We start from the raw sequence: 19,893 nt of genomic DNA, 5'->3' as shown, positions 1-19,893 counted from the left end.
CCTATTTTTAACCTAATTATGTAGAAGAAATAATGTAATAAAATAATCTCATTCCTTGCTGGATTAAAATTACTGCTGGTTAGAAATCACTGCAGACTGATAATTTCAATCACTAATGAAATATTTTATTCAAACAATGAAACCAACAGTCACAAAAATATGAACCTATTTTTATATAACCTAATACACAGCCAAACTGATAAAATAATAAATTATAATTATCATCTCACTTATTGCTGTTTCAAAATTGCAGTTAATTAGCAATCACTACAGAATGCTAACAACTTCCACCATATACTTCAATTATAATTCAAACAATGAAACATAGATTGTCATAAAAATATGAATGTAAAGCTTTAATTGTTTACTGTAGCTAATAACATCACTTGTTATTATCAAGAACTTTACAACATCTACTCCAGCAGACTATACATAAAATTACTGCCGAATCATTATGTGACATTTTATGTTTCAATGTGGGACAGGCTGACCTATGAATGGGTAATTGAAATCACACTGAGAGCCTGCACAAACAAAATAGCAGTGCACACAACCAGATACCTATTCAGTCATGATGTGTTGTTGCCATGGTGATAGGCAGACTATCACAGGTGAAGATGATCACAGAGGTGGCTTGTAATTATCTGCCAGGCCCAGCTGATGCTCGTGGTAATTAGGAATGTTTAGATGGTGTGAGGTTTTGATTGTAGTTTTCTCAAAGGCAAGCAATGCCATGAATTTAGAGCAATTGCCAAGGAAGTAAAAGCAATTACAAAAGGATTCAATGGAAACACACAAATATTTGCTTACAGGAAGAGAAATGACATTTAATAAAAACTCGTCATTATTAAAATTTTTCAAAAATATTACAAACCATAAGTATTATAATGTTATATACTATACAATCTATGTTAAATATCAAACTACCGTAAACCTTGATTTGAAGCCCTGGGCTTCTTTTTTTTCGTGAACTTTGAAAGGGCTTCTTTTCAAGATGGGCTTTTTGAGATGGGTTTCTTTTCAAGACTACTTTTGCAAAGTAAAGAGGGAGGACATTAACATGAATGCTGTAAATTTTGTTAATTTGTACTATAAAACAATTAATTGTATGATTATATGTTCAATTCTGATGCTGGGCAGTGTACTTACGCCCAGAAGTATAACTGGGTGACTGGTACATGGGTTCAAATGGCAAATACAATATAGCTATGCCAATATTTTAGAACATTCACGAAAAGGAAGTTAGCTATGTATGTTTTCTATAGCTGTTTGATAGAAAATTATCAAAGTAATAATGACAGGTATAAAAACATTTGGAATTTTTTGCTATTAAAGACAAAACATATATTATAACATCAGTAAAATGGTTATTTGCATTCCAAAGTCTGGGTGGAAATAGCTGTGCAACCACACAAATTGGCATTCAGAAAGCATCATGCACTTTCCAGGAGGCATTTCTAGCAGAAACAAACCAACAAAAACTGGTGTGGTATACTTTTATTATTATCGTAAGGCATCGCACTTTCATCATTATCATCTAATATGCATTCTTTATGTATGACAATTACCACAGCTTTAGAAACTCATTTGTATTGAACCATACTCAACGATAATGTAGCAAGACATTCATTCAATTAAGATGCCAGTGATTTCTTTTTAGGAATTAAGTGTTTGGTTTTATGTTATAAAAAAAGATATGCTAAATTATGACTTGTACCTTTAGTATTGTATACAATTCTGAACATAACTAAAAATATTTTATCATTTCAACCTTTAATGTCCTAACCAAAGCTTTAACACCATACTAATTGCACTTATTCGTTGTATGGCTGTTGTGATCATTAGATGGCCAATCCACTTTATAATAGCATCAATGTTTGTACGGTTAAACTTTGTTTAACTAGCACGCTATGAGATGAGTGGCTGCACTCAATGCATGGTACTTGAAAATAACACCATTAAATCTGGCAAAATATTCAAATCATGATTATGATGAAATCCTTTTATTCTTATTGAAAATATAAACATTGTGAGCTCCTAATCCTCTTGTTGGTTATGTTGCAGAGATGTTGTTGAGCTAAGCATCTTTCTATGCAGATGCAAATATCTTCTACCATCTCCAGAATGGTTTATATGCTGCAAGATCAGTGACCATGTCACTTAAAATAATTAAATCATAGATAATTAAAAACAAATCCCATCATCATCACATCATTTTTGTTGAGCATGGATCCATCCATCCATGAATATACACATCATCTGTTATACATTCTTTGATAGGTTATATTTTAGAGAAGAGTGACTTGAAACATTATACTAAGTCAAAATACATAACATTATTAAAGAGTCAATTCATCACCATATCACATCCATTCAATTATGCAAATGTAATCATCCTCTCCTATTAGTCTTCTGATTGGTCAGGTATAATACCCTAATTCACATCTACTTCCTCCCACTTGATGGCAAGATAAATATTGCAGGTGTGACTGTCACATGCAGAAAAGAATATGCACAAAGCATCCATTTTGAAATAACTAAGGGACTTGATGGCCGGATGTATACATAAACATAAGAAAGAACGTTAAGTACGATATTGCGCATACTATAAGAAGAATAACTTATTCCACATATCAATCCATAATGACAACTTGCATGATTTTAACTATATAAAAGAAAAAAACATTATTAATACAGAGTTTGATAGTTTACTTCCATAGAACGATCTGACATGAGAAATTTTCAAAAACCAAAAAATATTTAAAGAGTTTCTTTTTAACCCTCTAGATACCGTCTTCGACTGTAGTCGAAATTGACCTCAAACCGAGAATTCCCATTTTCGACTGAAGTCGAAATTTAGTGACTAAAAAATAGGTGGTTTTCAAATCACTCTTCTGTTTTTATTTTAGCTCCAATACGTCAGAAATTTGGAACACGCATGCGTGAAGCTTTTTTCTTTCGAAATCTGTGAAGAACTCACATGCGCTTATATAAAAATGTTTAGAAATATAAATTTGAAATCGTTATTAATTTAAAAATTTTTTCGAAATGGCCGCACAAGATGTGTACACAGCTGAGGAAGCGATTGACCTGATTTGATTCAGACAGCGATGAAGGTGAGTTTTTAGATGTGCGAGACTTAGACGTGCCTGTTAGCGATGATGACGGTGGGGCTTCAAGCAGTTCTGACGGCGAAGATGTTCTTGATGAAGATGAGCCTAGGCCTAGAAATGTGAGGGTGGTCGACGATTTTGAATGGAAAGATCGTGCTTATAGTTATGGATGGTTGGGTAAAAGAATTATATAACTGTGTGGAATAGGAATGTTTTATATTTGTTTTTATTTTTTTTTGGCTATAATTTTTTTTTTTTTTTTCGGTTTTTGCTTTTTTGGTTTTTGCTGACGATTTATATGTAGCATTTTTCTGTCATTTCTATTATATTATATATATTATATTATATTATGAAAAAAAAAATCCTAAAAATATAAATTATACATCAAATGAAAGCTTATTCTATAAAGCTTTCTTTGTTTTTAGAAACATTTTTCTGTATAATTTACAGAAAGTTCCCAAAAATCCACCAGAATGACGTATACTCAAAAAACGCAAAAAACCTTGTTACACTGCAAAAGAATCCGGTATTCAAGGGTTTGCACTACAAAAGAATCCACAGGGTTAACAGTATTAAATTAGTTAATCAGCTTCCAATACTTTGGTTTAATTAAATTAATTATTTGCTTTTCTTAGATCACTACAGCATTGCTTACAATGGTTAGCAACCAATTTAAGGTAAGGTTACAAAGAATACAGAAACTGTATATTTATGTGTCTGATAATTTTAAATATGTTCTTGTACTAATTTTCAATTTAATCATATTTAATTCAATTTCATTAATCTAATGTAGCAACACATAGTTAATTACATGAGTATAACATGAACCTCAAAAAATATTGTAAAAATAAATGTATATTAAAATAAAAATGTAAGTTAAAAAAGTTTAAAAAAATTATGCAAGTGCAAAGATGATACTTAAAAATACAGAAACAGGTTTCACTCCAATTAAAACTAGTCTTTAGCAGCTTTGGTCTTAAATTAGAATAATAAAGATAATAGACATTTGATAATATGGGATCATAGAAAAGTGGTCTTTAATTAGAGGAGTCTTTAATTACAAGGAGACCTGTAATATAAAAGTCAATTTTAAAACAGTTAAAATGTGATGTTACAAACACACACAAAAAGCTGGTTGCACAAAAAATTAAGCCACATTTGCATTAATAAATATTGAAAGGATCATCAGCTCACTTAAATTATAATAATGGCTTTGCTGATGAATAATACAGTATCATTTTTAAGTTGATAATAAACAGTAAGAGAAAAAGAACCACAATTTTTTGAACAATCATTGCCACAAGTATACCAATGTGGTAGGAAATTTACATATATACATAACATGTTTAGTTTTCCCCTTTTTTGCTGTTATTTCTGTGCTTTGGTGACTGTCAGAAGGCTTTCATGGCTGTTGCAATATCTCTTTTAATTTGATCATTTTTTAATATTTCTAAGGTCAATTGTATATAATGTGAGTACCGAATTTCCATTTTTCGAGCAATAAATTTATCTTATCTCATCTTACATACATTACAGCATTCGCTATTTCATGAAGATCAGGGAGTTAAAACAATTCAAAAATTTAGTTGAATTTTTCCAAATCTTTTTTACATGGGAACAAATATCATTAAATCTATATAGGTCTTCCTTTAATTAAAGACCCTCCAATTAAAAACCACCTCCAATTAAGAACCACTTTTCTGTGGTCCCATATTAACAATGTCTATAACTTTACTATTCTAATTAGAGACCGAAGCTGCTAAGACCATGGAAACCCTGGTCCCAAATGTGGTCTTTAATTGGAGGGAGGCCTGTATTTGGAAGTGACTGATGCAGTGGTTGCACTTACCCTTGACTTCAGGGTTCGAATCCCTTGCTATGTAATTCACTTAAGTCCTTAAGAAAGTCACTTTACCCAGAGATGTAGTTATGGTGGGTGGAGGAGTGCGGGATCACCCAGCCTTGAAGTTTTCCATCCAGTCTAAAGCTAATTTCATGGCCCTCCACCCATCCACACTTATTGACCTACTTTTACACATTTAAAATCCACTCTTATTATTACTTAAAGTTTATTAACGTTATAACATACCCACCTTAAAATATCTATCACCCACCCTTGGTTTTCTATAGGTACAACCATGTTTACCTAGATTTGTGTATCTCTTCCTCCAGGAATATAAACTAGCATAGTACCTGGTAGAATGTTGTGGTATTAAATATATTAAAGTCTGTGCAAAGTGTATCTCTTCCTCCAGAAATATAAACCAGCATAGTACCTGGTAGAATGTTGTGGTATTAAATATATTTAAGTTTGTGCAAAGTGTATCTCTTCCTCCAGGAATATAAACCAGCATAGTACCTGGTAGAATGTTGTGGTATTAAATATATTTAAGTCTGTGCAAAGCTGCGTGACTATACTCCCCAGGGACGGAAAATGGAAGATTGCACTTTGTGCTGGTTTGCCAATGTATGTATCAAATTACCAAGGGTAATAACAACATCGCAAGCGCATTTTATCCCTTGACAAAAGGCAGGGTATAAATCACTATTGCATATTTTATGTATTTGGCAGAATTTATAAAAATACATAATAATTTTAGAAGAAAAATTTCTTAATGTACTTTTTCCCCCCAGGTCATGACAGTATTATTTGGTGTGAGACAATAAAGGAATCTGAATCTTAAGTGAAGAATACACAATATGTTCAACATTCTCAGTTATCTACAGAAAATTCATCATCATAGATAGATAGATAAATTTTTAAATTTCTATAGCGTTGGTTAAAATGGATGTTGTCACTAGCGCTTTACAATAAAAACACAATAAAGGGCAATAATAAAATAATAAAATGATAACAATAATAATAATGAAAATGATAACAATAATAATAATGATGATAATAGTCATAACAAAAATAAGAAGAGAATAAAATAATTAAGAACAATAAAAATTTGAAAGTTCATTTTCGTTGAAGTCAAACTGAAACTAAGGAGGAAAAGCAAAGGAAAAGAGAAAAGGTTTGAGAAGAAATTCAAAAAGGTGAAAGTCCAAAATTGATCTAGTAGCAGGTAGGAGTGAGTTTCAAAGTTTAGGTGCAAGAAAAGAAAATGAACGTTGGCCGTTTTTTCACATGTTTGAAAGTAGGAAGAACAAGTAAAGAAGCTGTGTGTTGACGAGTGGTGCGGGTGGAATGGGCAAAACTGTTAATACATTTGCGGACAAGAAGAATAATTTTATCATTTTTTAATCATGCACTCTGCAATTTTCATTCCTAATCATTCACTTTCTACCAAACTTCTGGATGAATATTAGGGCCAAATACCGGTAAGTGCTTTGGCCACGAACACTAGTAATATGGTCAGCATCGTCTCCCATCGAACCCACAACCTCTTTACTAAAAGCCCAGCACCTTACTGCTACACCACAGAGATTCCACATAGCATGGGAGTTGTTTTAGTGTAAACAAGTTCTTGTAATCTCGAAAGCTCCGATGAGGGCAGTATAATAGAGGCAGTAAGTAGGGTGTTGGCCCTAACAGCCTCCAATACACAAAAGATATATTAATCAATCAAACAATCAATCAGCCGTGTATTCCTAGAGCTATTTCTAAACTACACAATAACTAAAATGGCTCATTGGTCTAGAAGCTTGAATGCAGCTTAAGCTGTGAGAGGTACTTGGTTAAATTCCCGGATGAGCCTGTTACTTTTTTTTTTCTCTAAAAAATGAAAAAAGATCTATTAATCAACAAGCAAAAAAGATCTATCGGTCAGCCAAGTATTCCTAGACTTCCTTCAAAATTACAAAGTAGCTATGGTTCGTTGGTCTAGAGGCATGAATGTAGCTTGGGGTGCAAGACATAGTAACTATGGCTTGTTGGTATAGAGGCATATAGCTTAGGGTATGAGAGGTCACTGGTTCAATTCCCGGATAAGCCTGTTATACTTCTTTTTTCTCTAAAAAATTAAAAAGTCAATCAGCCATGAAAAAAGCAGTCAATCAGCCATGAAAAAAGCAGTCAATCAGCAGGGTATTCCTAGAGTTCCTCATCAGAGCTAAAAATATCATAGAAATTACAGTATTTGAAACTAAAACACTGGAATTTTTAATTAATTGCTTAACTGCAGCTGCACAGTATTTTTGTCAATGTTTTTTTTGACACAATATTAATATGACATCAGTTGTCAATATGTATATTGGACTCATAAATTGAGTTGTTACTTCTACTAATCACAAATATAATGTGTATTATAAGTCAATCTTAACATCATCACAGTAACTCCCAATGATATTTGCCTATTCCCCAGCATCTCATTTTTTTTGTCACCGCGAATACATCGCGCACCACGATAAAAAATATTGTAATTGAAAATTACTTTCGTAAAACAAGCTTAATTAGAACCCGAAGAAAGTTACTTCAAATTCAATATTAAGTATGAACAATTAAGGAATTCATTGAATCAATGGACCCTCATAAACACAACAAACTGAACGTTTAATAGGAATGTTCTAATTAAGCTTGTTTTACGAAAGTAATTTTCAACTACAATAATTTTATCGCGGTGCGCGATGTATTCATGAAATGTTTTCAAGCCTCGAATCTAACCTTCGTATAATAATTTTCCTAGTGTACTATTACTTACTATAGTACGGTATCTGAAACTATGCTACTAAATACTGGTTTCATATTTAAATAAAAAGCAGCTCTTGTGAACATTTAGCATTTGGGAGAAAGCAGAATCTTAAGAACCTTAGCATAGTTTAATCGCTGCTGCTTTTGTTAATGTATACTTAATCCTTAAAGCTGTTCATCTTTTGTATTTAAATTTATGAATAATCTTTTTTGTTTTACTATACATGGCTCAACCTATTCTGTCTTTTGTATTTAAATTTTAAATTACAGAATAATCCATTTAGTTTTTACTATACATGGCTCAAACTATTTAATTCTCTCTTTTATTATTTAAATTTTAAATTAAAGAATAATCCACTTTGTTTTACTATACTTGGCTCGAACTATTTCATTCTCACATTAAAACTTGATGTTCTTAAGTAACAAAAAATTTAGGTTAACTCACCTCTAGATTCCAAAAATGGCACTCTAAGATGAGCTAATAATTTTAATAGATTTTTCCCAAGGATTATATAGCGATAATGTCATATCACACCCATACAAATATCTTGCACATAAAACAGATACACATTTTCAAAGCGTCTACAGCTGGACATAGTTTTTTTCACTACTTCTATTGAACTCATAACCCATCTATGCTTTCTATGTTGGCAATCCACCTAACGGCCTTACCTAGGCATTCGTAGCCCATCATTCCTCCAACCACATTTACTCGCACAACTTACAAGTTAGACTTTAGCTAAGTGTCTACAACCCCTCCCCACTCCACCTAGGGGAAGTAGACACAAAACGGCATCATTTTTTATAAACATTTGTGCAATGTGAAATGAAATTGTTTTTGCTCTGAATTTTGTTTTTTTAACTATAAAACTTGAATTGAAATGATTATGTTCATTTATTATTATATTATTTCTTCATATCTATTATGTAAAACAGATAAATTTTGACTTGATCTGTGATGCACAGTGTAATATTAAGTGGATAGTAGCCATGTTGACTCGTGTAACAAATTTAAATAATAAATCTTTCGTGTCTGTCTACATCAAGCTTGTGTTCGGTCAAAACGTCAATGGAGGATATTAACCTTCACTTATAGACCAAATGGGTCCAAAATTATCCTGTATGCCACACGTAATAGCGTATCAAGAAATATATAAATCGTTTTTTACAGGTCATATCACATATCGTAAACAAAATGATCGAGTTAGTCCCGACAATGCTATTAATATTTCATGCATATTGATGATGTAATCCTCGAAAAGCTTCTGCATCGATAAGGCTTTCGCTCGTAAGTTATAACGAGATCTGTCACAAATATAGCTGGAAAAAACATGAAATATTCGAAGCTCCCAACTACCCTCGGGAGAATAATAATCCAAGATTTCATGCATCGGTAAACAGACATTATTCTGCTCATGTGTAACTAACGGCAACATAATGACGGCCATTAAGACACTCTGCGGTGTGAACTGGACAGTTGATTCGTCACTTCTCATGAAAGGCTTAAGCCCGAGATTCAGAGAACGAATGCCACTTATCATTATTGTCTTGAATAAATAGATAGATTGTAACACTAGAGCATGTTTCTACCTATATTGGCAACATCTATTATGCATTCTGTGGTGCGTTTCATTAAACGGACCATGTCTAGAGTTGCGTAATCATGCGTAGTGACGGTGATTAATAACAATAGATCTCTTAGTAGCCTTTCATTTAAATCTAATTATTTAATGCTGAATTTAAATATTATCTTCCGTTCGGGAATTACATTCCGTAGAAAATCGAATTCAGAACGGCTGCATATCATTCTGATGACTTCTCAATTTGATCTTGATTTTATTCGCTAAAGAATCTGACAGCATACACAAAACATGACAACATAATATTCAAACATAAGAAATGAAACAAAATCTAAAAAACTGGATTGCAACACAAAAAAATCACTTATTTTCTCAACTCAAAGATCAACAATGATTACAGCAAAAGATTGGTAATTCTTCTATAAGGTGATTCTTATGTATTATACACTGACTACACTACATAAATTCTGTGCATTTGATTGAAAAAAAGCTGGGCAATAGTTGGTCAATAGTGCCTACAAACTATGCAGTGGTACACTTTTCTTTTTCATAGGCCTAAGAACCAGTAAAATTTTGCCCAGGCTCAGTGTTCTTATTTTTTTTGCCAATTTCAAGCTCAAAACATTCTTAGTTTGTTCTTATTTTTACACACTTTTCAAACAAGGAAAACATTTTTGTACAACAGTTTATTACATACTGTATAATAGAGGTTATTACATAGTCACACCTGCTGCACTTACAGTACAGATAAGATTTGTTGGTTTTACTATTTTAAAAAATATAAAAAACCTCATTTGACATTTTTACCTCAGCCTCAATTTGTTCTTATTTTGTTAATTTTAAAGCAATTTTAGCCTCAGTGTTCTTATAAAATGTGTTTTATTTTTTTTTAAAGTGTATATAAAACAAATATTTACTAAATATTACATTATGATTACATTGACATACAATTTTTTATTTTTTTTCTTTCCATCTTTGTTGGTTATAGACAAGTTCCTTAATGCCAAAAGGTATAATGTAATGAAAAATATTATGTTTGAGGATCATAATAAATGTAAAACTTACAGGACATATTAGGTACTGTATGTGTGTGGGTGTGTTGATGTGGGTGTGTGTGGGTGTGTTGATGTGGGTGTGGGTACATTTGCGTTATACTACTTCTTTAAAACTAGTAGCATTAAGAGTAATGAATTTGCTACTTCCGTAATGGACGCAAAATCCAACCCAACACAAAGAAAACGCTATTCAACCTACCTTCAAGGCACAGGAATTCTGCACTTACTTGTTGACAAGTACCTGCTACTGGCCATCAACTAGGGAGCCACAACAGCCAAATACTGTTGCCTACTGGTAGCTAATTAATGCCTTAACTACTTGTCAATGCATATCAATAGTGACAGTTCACTGTCATGTTTCCTGCTGTTGATATGTCATGTTTCAACATCCATCCAACAGTTAAGCACAGTTGCCAATTACAGGCTGGAGACAGGTGATGTTCTAGAGCCCTGGTTCTCAGCCTTTTTTTTTTACTAAAGTCACTCTCAATATCATGGTCCATAGGTGCCAATGTAGGATTTTTTGCTGATTAGAGAGTCAACACCCTTCTTACCCCACCATAGTTCTGTTTGAGACTAAGGGTGTGTTCGGGCAAGTTTTTTGTGGAGTTTAACACAGGATAAATCCGGAAACGGCCATTTCCAGTTCTCGCCCAAACGGATGTTAAACACGGACCGCCTGCTGATATCCGCTGATAATTCAACGCTGCAAATTGCAGTGTTTTGCAGGAGCAAAAGCAGCATGCGTTAGCAGCAGAGAGCATTTTTTAATTCCTTTTTGATTGCTCTTTTATTGTTTCTACATGCGCCAGAAGTAAAGTCTGTTTAAATTTTCATGGTCCCTGCTACTTTTACAGTTTATTTCCAAAAACAAAACTGGAAAAGCTTGATAAAATAATTATTTCAACGGAGGGCTAGCCTAGAATCCAGATTGTTACCGTATTACATACGTCTGCCGCATGCATACGTGACCGTGGCACCACTGCATATTCGTTCTAACAATGGTAGTAATTTTCTACAATTATCAAACGAATAAAAGTTTATTCATGGTTTATACGCCCAAAATGCACATCTGCGATTTATTGGGAGTTTGCAATGTATGATTTATGGAGCAATATTGTAGCTTCTTCGGTCATTTCATTACTTGATTTTGAGACAACACTATGCAGTGGACCAACGCCAATGTCCGTATCTTAATTAAAGCGTAGGGTGACGCAAGGGTCCAGGGCAACTTGATAGAAACTCATTATTTGCATAAAACCTTAGGTTTTACGTCCGAGGTTAATGGTTTTTTGAAAGCCGAGTTCTGCATGAACCAGTAGAATTTTTCCCGTTCTCGCCCGAATGCACCCTAAGATTTTAATATATGGGACCTCTAGATGCCCGAAAATGGCACTCTCAAAATTTTATTTTGCTTTTCATTGCTTCTCAATTTGACAATAAGAGTTCAACTTTATATAAAAAACTTTTTCATCCACCCAGTATTAGTTTGAATCCAATAGGTACGTATATACAAGAGTGTTCCCTTACCTGGTCTGAAGACTAATGGTTTCGGTTTTGGGTCAACACAGAATCCAAGAAATGCGTGAAGAAAATCTATGATGCTATCCAACGGGTGAGCACTGATGATGAAACGTAAATAACGACGGAACTGTCGTGCATCGATCTTGTACATTCGATTCAAGCAGTTCTGACCTTGCTGTCTTAATGTATTACCTTTAAAAAGTGTTTAAATAATGCATTCATAAAAAAAAAATAATCACCTGGATCCACAGCAATTAAAAAAGAATTAAAAAGAACAAATAAACTCTAATAAAGCATTCATTGATGATAATTAATTTAATCAGGTGTATTTGGATATGACCTACGATAATGCCACATTTTCAAATATTGATAATACTAATCATTATAAATAGAATGTTAAGAATAAACAAAATCAAAATGCATTTGTCTTTCACAAAATTACATTAAGAAAACTAATAATAATCATTTACATTTACAATATGCGAAACTATATTAGATATTTAAAAAATGATATATGTCTGTTGATAACACAAATCAACATATTAATTGTTTACAATAGTATTTGATTGAAGTTAACATTTTTTTTAAAATCCTGCCAGTTATCTTATTCTTTGCACTTAAATGTTATTAATTACAGTAAGCTTTACTTTAAGCTAATACTTATGAATAAGAACAAAACACAAAAACAGGAAAGAAATATTTCAGATAAACCAAAAATAAAAAAAAAGGGACAACAGATCTTTAACAAGAATATTCAATAACTTTGATTTGCTTTGTACATTTAAGTAAAGCATTCAATTGAGCAATACTAACTAGCAGCACAAGTAATTCCATCCATATTTGAATTGACCCCTAAATCAATTTGAGGAATTCTGTCATTAATGTCTGCCAGTGCCAACAAAAACTTTAATTGTTTGGTCTTAATATTTTAATAATTTGAAATTACATTTTTGAAAACAAAAATAAATTAAATACCTGCTTGTCCACGCAAGCCTTCTCCGCATCCGTGTTTACATCCGAGTGCTCGAAACACGCACACCAATGTCTCCATGACGAGATTATGCATATTCATATCCTCCGAGCTGATTTCCTCAATCCCTGCCGTGGTCTTCTCTTCCACTTTGGTCTTTCCCCCGTCAACTCGGATCTTCGGTATCGTAGAACTCTTTTGATTGTTTTTCTCAGACTTATTTTCCATAACACTAAAGTTTAATAGGGTGTCAATGATATGTAGTGAAACATCGCAGATTTTTGCATTTGTTTCTTTGGTGATGACAGTGTGAAGTGCCCTCAGTATAACACAGTAGTTCATCTGACCATTCTCCTGAATGTAATATGTTGATCCAGGAGCTTCACAATGTTCTTCCGTCTCTTGAGGGCGGTAATAGTCAACAAACGAATCTGATGAGCTCCTTGGGATCGTTGGCGGTAGTGACAGAAGTGAGGATGCAACTTCTGTGCTAATTTCCATTTTACTAGAATCAGAAACATTCCCTACTTGGATGTCCTCTGTTTCATTTGGTGGCAGTTCTAATGTTGGCTTGATCTCTGGTATTGGAACAGCAAGAGAAACGCCTTGAGACGGATCTTTGACTTCAGTGGCAACACTACTGTCGCCAGTACCTTCTTCTTCTACATCTTTAATTTCATCTGGTTCTTCCAAGATCGCTTTTGACCTCTGGAGTCGGTGATAAGGCTCTGAATGTGATTTCACAGTTGGTATTAAAAGTTTAACATCTCTCTCCGTACCAACCCCACCATTTCTAATAATCGGTGTTTCACCTGAGGTACTGCTCCCAGTAGATAAACGATTTTCTGTGTTGTCAAAGGAAGGCAGAGTACGGATTTGAATGACATCAATTGTGAATTTAAGTGGTTTCACCTTGCTGGCACCAAAACTAGCAGACTTTGCCAATTGTAGGTTCTTTAGGAAAGGATTTTTTATCTCTTCCACACCAGATTCAACACTTTCCAACTTTGGTTGTTGTATAACAGACACAGCAGGTACCGACAGTACCACTGGAGGCCTGGAGCTAAACGGAGTGTGAGTAACAGAAGCACCTTCAGATTCCTCTCTATTTTCATTCACTGGCTTATGATTCCTCTCTTCAGTCTCCAAGACTGGCGGATATCTGATGCAAGGTGCTGATATTGCTGGTGGTCTTCTGGTTCTTCTTTGTTTTGGAACAACTGGTTCCTGCTGATTGGAAGCTCTTTCATTTCGTTGAGGGTTATACTTAAAAGTTGTTTCTGGCATAGCAAATAATGAATTTGGAAGACCTCTCTCAGTATTATCTTTATCATCAATTGCCACCTTATGCTGTTCTGACAGACTGCCATTCTCAAGTGTTTCCACAAGACGAGGCACTGCATATACTGGTCTGCCCAGTACATCACCTCGTCTTGATGGGGTGGTTTGTGGTGTGGTCTTCTGTATCTTGTTCCTATTTGGGATACTTTTGTCTCTATCCCTCCTGGTCTCAATCTCTGATTTGATGAATGCTGGAAGAGATAACTTTTTAGTAACATTAGGTACAGGTGCTACCATAGAGACCATGATTTGTGGCACAGGTAGAGAACAGCTGCGATGGCGAACACGCTCTGAAGCAATTTTCTCATCAGTGATTTCTTGCAGGCGTGTGAGGAGGTAAGTCAGAGCCCACTGGATTCCTTCATCATTCCAATTGGGACAAAACAGACATCGAAGCACAGCGATATCAAAAAAGGTTGCTTGACATACATCGTTGAATCGTGTTAAACTGGAATGCGCAGAGCTTTGTAAACCAGTTGCTGACTGCTCATCCAGGTTTTTCTTTACTTCACTGCTCTTACAAGAACAAGAATTCTCTTTGATAGCAGTATGACACACAGAACAGATTTTCACTTCATGATCTACCGGTATTGATTCAAGAGTACTTGAGGGATTACAGGCATCAGTCACATTAGCCTGGGGTGCTCCTCCACTAACTGACAAATCATTATACTCTCTTCCCGAATCTTGACTACCATCACTACTGCGCAAAGAGCTATGGCGGCGTGCTCTGACAATATTTCTTTTAGGCTTTACAAGAGCACTGAAGCTAGGGATATCTGGTTGTCTGTGATCCCAGAGAGGCTGCCAAAGTCTGAGACCATTAGCAAGGCGAAATGTTAAATCACTTTCTTTGACACTGTATATTAATGGGGCAAACATGTATACAAACAACTGTAAGGAATCCAATGGATACTGCGGTTGACAAACTGGTTTGTTGCCACTCGCTTCCTCTGGACTCATCTCCTCCCATAGGCATTCCTTGGGGGCCTCCAGGAGAATCCATTGAAGCGTGTGAAGTAGCTTGGTCTCAGCATTTCCAAGTTTGTCCATATGTCCAAGTTTGGCTCGATTGTTGAGTAGGGCAGCACCGCAGTGGACAACATGAGGAAAGGCAGCTTGGATGAGCTGCCATCTGGGAATGCTGTTAATGGCATCCGAAAGGCTGGGAGACAAACCATGAAGTTTGTTCTCCACGAACACTCTTTCAAAAGACTGGAAGAAAAATTAAGTGTGTAATTTGAGATGGAGATAAAAATAAAATAAATACCGGTACTTTTAAAATGATTACAATTTATTGCTCACTTCTCGAACACATCAACTTTCCATAGTTTAAAAAGAATCTATGCCAGCATCTGATAATTGTATTTACTTATTTTTATTCATCCTTTCAATTTACTTCACAATTTCACTTTTCCTCAATTTCTATCACGAGATAGATACAAGATACAAGACAAACTTATTGCAAATTTTGGGGGAATTTTTGAAGTACAAATAATTCAAAATAACACTACTTTACTAATAGTCTGACACTGAAATACCACAAATTACAATGAAATATTAAAAGTTAGAATGTAAAAGGAGTGGAGAAAAAATGGTATATTTTAATTATTTAAAAAAACCAATATGAAAATATATGTTAAACACATAATACTCACACATAACACATAATAAGTCATTATATAAAGACAGTTCAAGTAAAACAAATAGACATATAAACATAAAATATTTTAACAAATTCATTGTTATACATTTTTATTCATGTTTCCTAAAGAAAATCATAATTTCTTTTATATTTTCCAACAATTTTATTTCTGTAAATTCAACATTTTCATACCTAATTTATCCCATATTATTCCCTTCATATTCATGATTTCATTCCCTCTTATGCTTTCATGTATTCTCATCAATTTATTCCTCATTATGAAAGTCAAGCTATCAGTTAATTTATGCCCTGGCCATGAGGTTTCACATTAAGCCTCAATGATATATTGCAAATGTTTTGTACTTAACCCCAAGGTTCATCAATGAAATGCTACAAATGATAGATGGTACTGTATATTCCTTAATGTGTTCCTAATAGTTTGACCATGGTTTGAATGTTATTAACTCACCACACAACTGGCTTCGTATAGCTTGCCAAGCTTTGGTCGTATGAACGGACTGAAAAATAAGAATTTTTTAAAACAGGTAAAATATGGAAATGGAATAGGCATTAAAATATAAAAATACATTTTAGTATAAATGTATGTGTACTGAGCAATAAACAGAACAATAATGATTTTAAACTTAAGATAATTGTAAAAGCACAATTATTATAAAAATTGGTAAAAAGTATCAGTGGTTATGGTTGGTAAATAATGATAAATAATTTATATATAACAGGGTTGTATGTTGTAGAAAACTAAGGAAAAGAGAAGAAGCTTTGCACAATCTTAGCTTAGATAACCATGACAAGCGCCTGTTTCAAAGTAAAGCCATCACTTTGTTCAAAATTACCAAAATTTTGGCACCAGCTTTACCTAAATTGTAGATTCAATATTAAAGAAAGTTCTTATAACACCCGATCTAAAAACCAACTAATATTTCCTAAACCTAGAACAGATTATAAAAATCGTAGTTTCTCCTACACAGGTGCCAAATTATGGAACAAACTACGTGATGACCTCAAAACTTTGATTACTCTTTCTAACTTTAAATGAAAATTAAAAGACAATTAAATATTTTTATAGATATGTTAAAATTTAATTAGACGGTTAAGCTACATTTTGTTTTTGACAGGCTATACTGTAGCCAATTAAGCAACTCAATCTATTATCCTAGATTTGTACATTTTTATGTATTACAATAGTTTTTCATATTTTGTATTTTGATGTTTTAATTTTTGTTTTCTAATTTGGTTTTAGTTTCCTTTTATTTTCTGTAATTAATATTTTTCTTTGTTTAAAATTAGTTAAGTTTGATTATCATGTCTGTTATGACATTGATGAAAAACACAATTGAGGTGATCAAATGTTTACCGTGGTTAAATAAAGTTTTTATTATTTTTTTCATAAGGGTGGGTGGCAGATATTTTATAGGTTGGTGGGTGAAAACGTTGCTAGTAATAATATTAAGAGTAGATTTTAAGAATGGGCGGTCAGTTGTTGGGATGGGTAAGGAGTTAATAAAGGTGGGTAAAGAGTCAGAAAAAATTAGTGGGTGGAAAACTTCAAGGCTAAGTGGTAGCCCTGCCCACCATAACTAGTGTACATCTCTAAAAAAAAGAAAATTCTATATACAACATAGAGAGTTTCTTGTCATTGGTGTGATACAGCCTACCAAAGCTACAGTAGTGGCAAAAACATAGGAAGGAAAAAATTATGTTGACTTGACTTGCACTGTTTAATTCTACTGAATTGCCTTTGTATTTTCTATAAACTTGATTATAATTTTAAAAATTTAAAGAGAAAAAAATAATTCTAAGTCAATTAACGGACAGTTTAATAATATCTTTCCTCTATTATTTTGTAGAGATCCTTCAGTTGGATTGTATTAAATCAAGGATTTTTAAGTTAAGGATTTTGTAGTAAAATGTCTGTAAATCAGAGAGAAAAAATTGTTTTGTCTGTTTCTGTAACAACTTATTTGATTTGATTATATGAGCTATTTAAAATTTTTATTTTATTTTTTATACTTTTTCCGACTTTTTTGGCAGACAGTGAACAAACATTAAAAGAAATTAACTGTTTACTATAAAAACCATTTCAAATTTGTTAACATTAATAGTTAGCAATAAGATTAACACTAAAATAGTAAAAGCAATTACAATAACAATACCAATGACAAGCAAAATTAAGAATAAGAGAAACAACAATACATAAAATAATTAATATGGTATTTATGCAGTGAAAGGTTTGGCATTTTCTTCTTACAGTATAAGTGTTTGTGCTCAGCATGCAACAAAGGTTTTCCTTCACCAGCATAGACCATTTAGACAGCAATCATTTAAGTCTGTTATTAAAAGTCATTATTCCATGACAAAATATATGTGTTCTTTCCATTACATAGTATGGGTGTGATATGACATCATCATGCCATAGGAAATTAGCATAAAAAAAACTTGACAAGAAAATGGTATATGCCAATAAAGTTGGAAAAAGAAGAAATTAATTGAATGTTTTAATTGCTTTTTTTTATTAATTTTGAAAGATATTAATTTCAATTGAAAATTTGAAGCAATTGTTGCAAATTTACATTTTTTTTTGGCCTAGGGCAAACATTTATTTAAGCCTGGCTTATGTTCTATTCATTTGGATACCACTCGGGTAGGCCTAGTACAGTACACAGATTTACAGTAATATGATTGGCCTAGTAGTATAAGGCAACAGGCCTAGGCCCTATATTGAATTTCATAAAAATCAAGAACAAATTATTTTTAAATATTTTTTTGAAGTCTGGGTTAGGCCTAGGCCATAGCCCAGGGAGTTGTTATAACAACACTAGGCCCTATAACAACTCCCTGCATAGCCTAAGCATACTACTTATAGCTAGGCCAACTTTACTAGGCCTAGGGGCCTAGGCATGGAGTTAATTTATTAAATTATAACTCCCATGGGCCATTTTTTACCAAATTAATGCTACACACAGAAAACACAAATCATGATATGTATACTGAGCAACAACTCCCTGTACTGAGTAACAATTAAACAAATTACAATACATAGAAAATTGCTTTGAAAGAAATTGTCCATGGCCTGGCTTGACATCTCCTGGACAACAAAACAGCCTGTGGACCGAACTGATGTGTGCACTGTTGGTCACTAGGACTCGATTTTTTATTATTAATATTATTATTTAGGCCTAGCCTAATTTGATGAATAAATTATGCCAATTCGCGAGTCCATTTGACCACCGATGACTGAATCGGTGTCTACTAAGCTCCAGAACAAGCAATTTAAAACACCAATATCCGTTCAATCGTAATAAACTTCAAATGTAATAAGAATTAAGACATCTGTGATTCCAGCCACCAATAACCGTTGAAGCGTGTTTGATGAAATCACGACAAGGCAATCAAGCCGCCGATGACCTTGCCGTATCGATCGACTCTCCTCCGGGGTCTCCTTACCTTGTCTGCCTCCAAAGAAAAATTTGAATCGGTAGTGGGATTTGTTTTGCAGAATTCCTGTCCGAATCATCCGTAATTTTTCTCTTCACCATGATTGATCCAGGTCAAATACTTCCCAGTTAAAAGAACGACCCAATTTGGAGCATTATAAGAACAAAGTGATTATAATCACTCCTAAACAATTCGTGTAAAGGCATTGACATTTTCACATCATTTGTGCCTATCCCATCACATACAGAGTGCACAGCTCGTCGTGTAGCAATCAGCGGCCGTTTGACAAATCTACGTTCGCCGTTGTGTGAGGGAAGAGCGCAGCTCTCCGATTCAGTACGCCTCTCAAAAGTTTATATTTGGCGCTAATTAACATACGTGGGACCAGCTCGGAAAAGCCGGTTATATAAGTTGTTTTTATATAAACTGACATATTAGATATTAAAATTCTGTACCCGTTTCACTGTTGCATCTTCGCTTAGTACGACACACACATTATTTATATACATACATAGGCCTTCCTACATCAGTGTTTTGATGCGTTGTTCAGCGTACATATATCCTACTGTATATGTA

At 33.6% G+C, this 19,893-nt stretch overlaps 1 protein-coding gene across 2 annotated transcripts; it reads right to left on the bottom strand.

Annotated features, from left to right (window-relative positions):
• Positions 1 to 806: 806 nt before the first annotated feature.
• On the bottom strand, positions 807 to 19,607 carry LOC117109316 (protein unc-80 homolog). Of its 2 annotated transcripts, none has more exons than XM_033251587.1 (5): positions 19,327 to 19,607; positions 16,331 to 16,379; positions 12,881 to 15,431; positions 11,912 to 12,097; positions 807 to 2,159 (listed from the first exon to the last, which is right to left on the bottom strand). In XM_033251587.1, the coding sequence occupies exons 1-5, from the start codon at positions 19,416 to 19,418 to the stop codon at positions 2,038 to 2,040; spliced, it is 3,000 nt and encodes a 999-aa protein (XP_033107478.1). In that variant the 5' UTR covers positions 19,419 to 19,607; the 3' UTR covers positions 807 to 2,037. The 2 variants fall into 2 exon arrangements, with proteins under 2 accessions (XP_033107478.1, XP_033107479.1); XM_033251588.1 differs by lacking the exon at positions 19,327 to 19,607 and adding an exon at positions 18,131 to 18,227.
• Between the last annotated feature and the right edge of the window lie 286 nt (positions 19,608 to 19,893).

This window comes from Anneissia japonica, unplaced genomic scaffold (genome assembly GCF_011630105.1).
Source record: "Anneissia japonica isolate Jap-2015-1 unplaced genomic scaffold, ASM1163010v1 scaffold287761_len698747_cov189, whole genome shotgun sequence".
NCBI lineage: Eukaryota > Metazoa > Echinodermata > Crinoidea > Comatulida > Comatulidae > Anneissia > Anneissia japonica.
The sequence above is the reverse complement of the archived record's forward strand: the minus strand, read 5'-3'. Positions and strand labels throughout refer to the sequence as shown.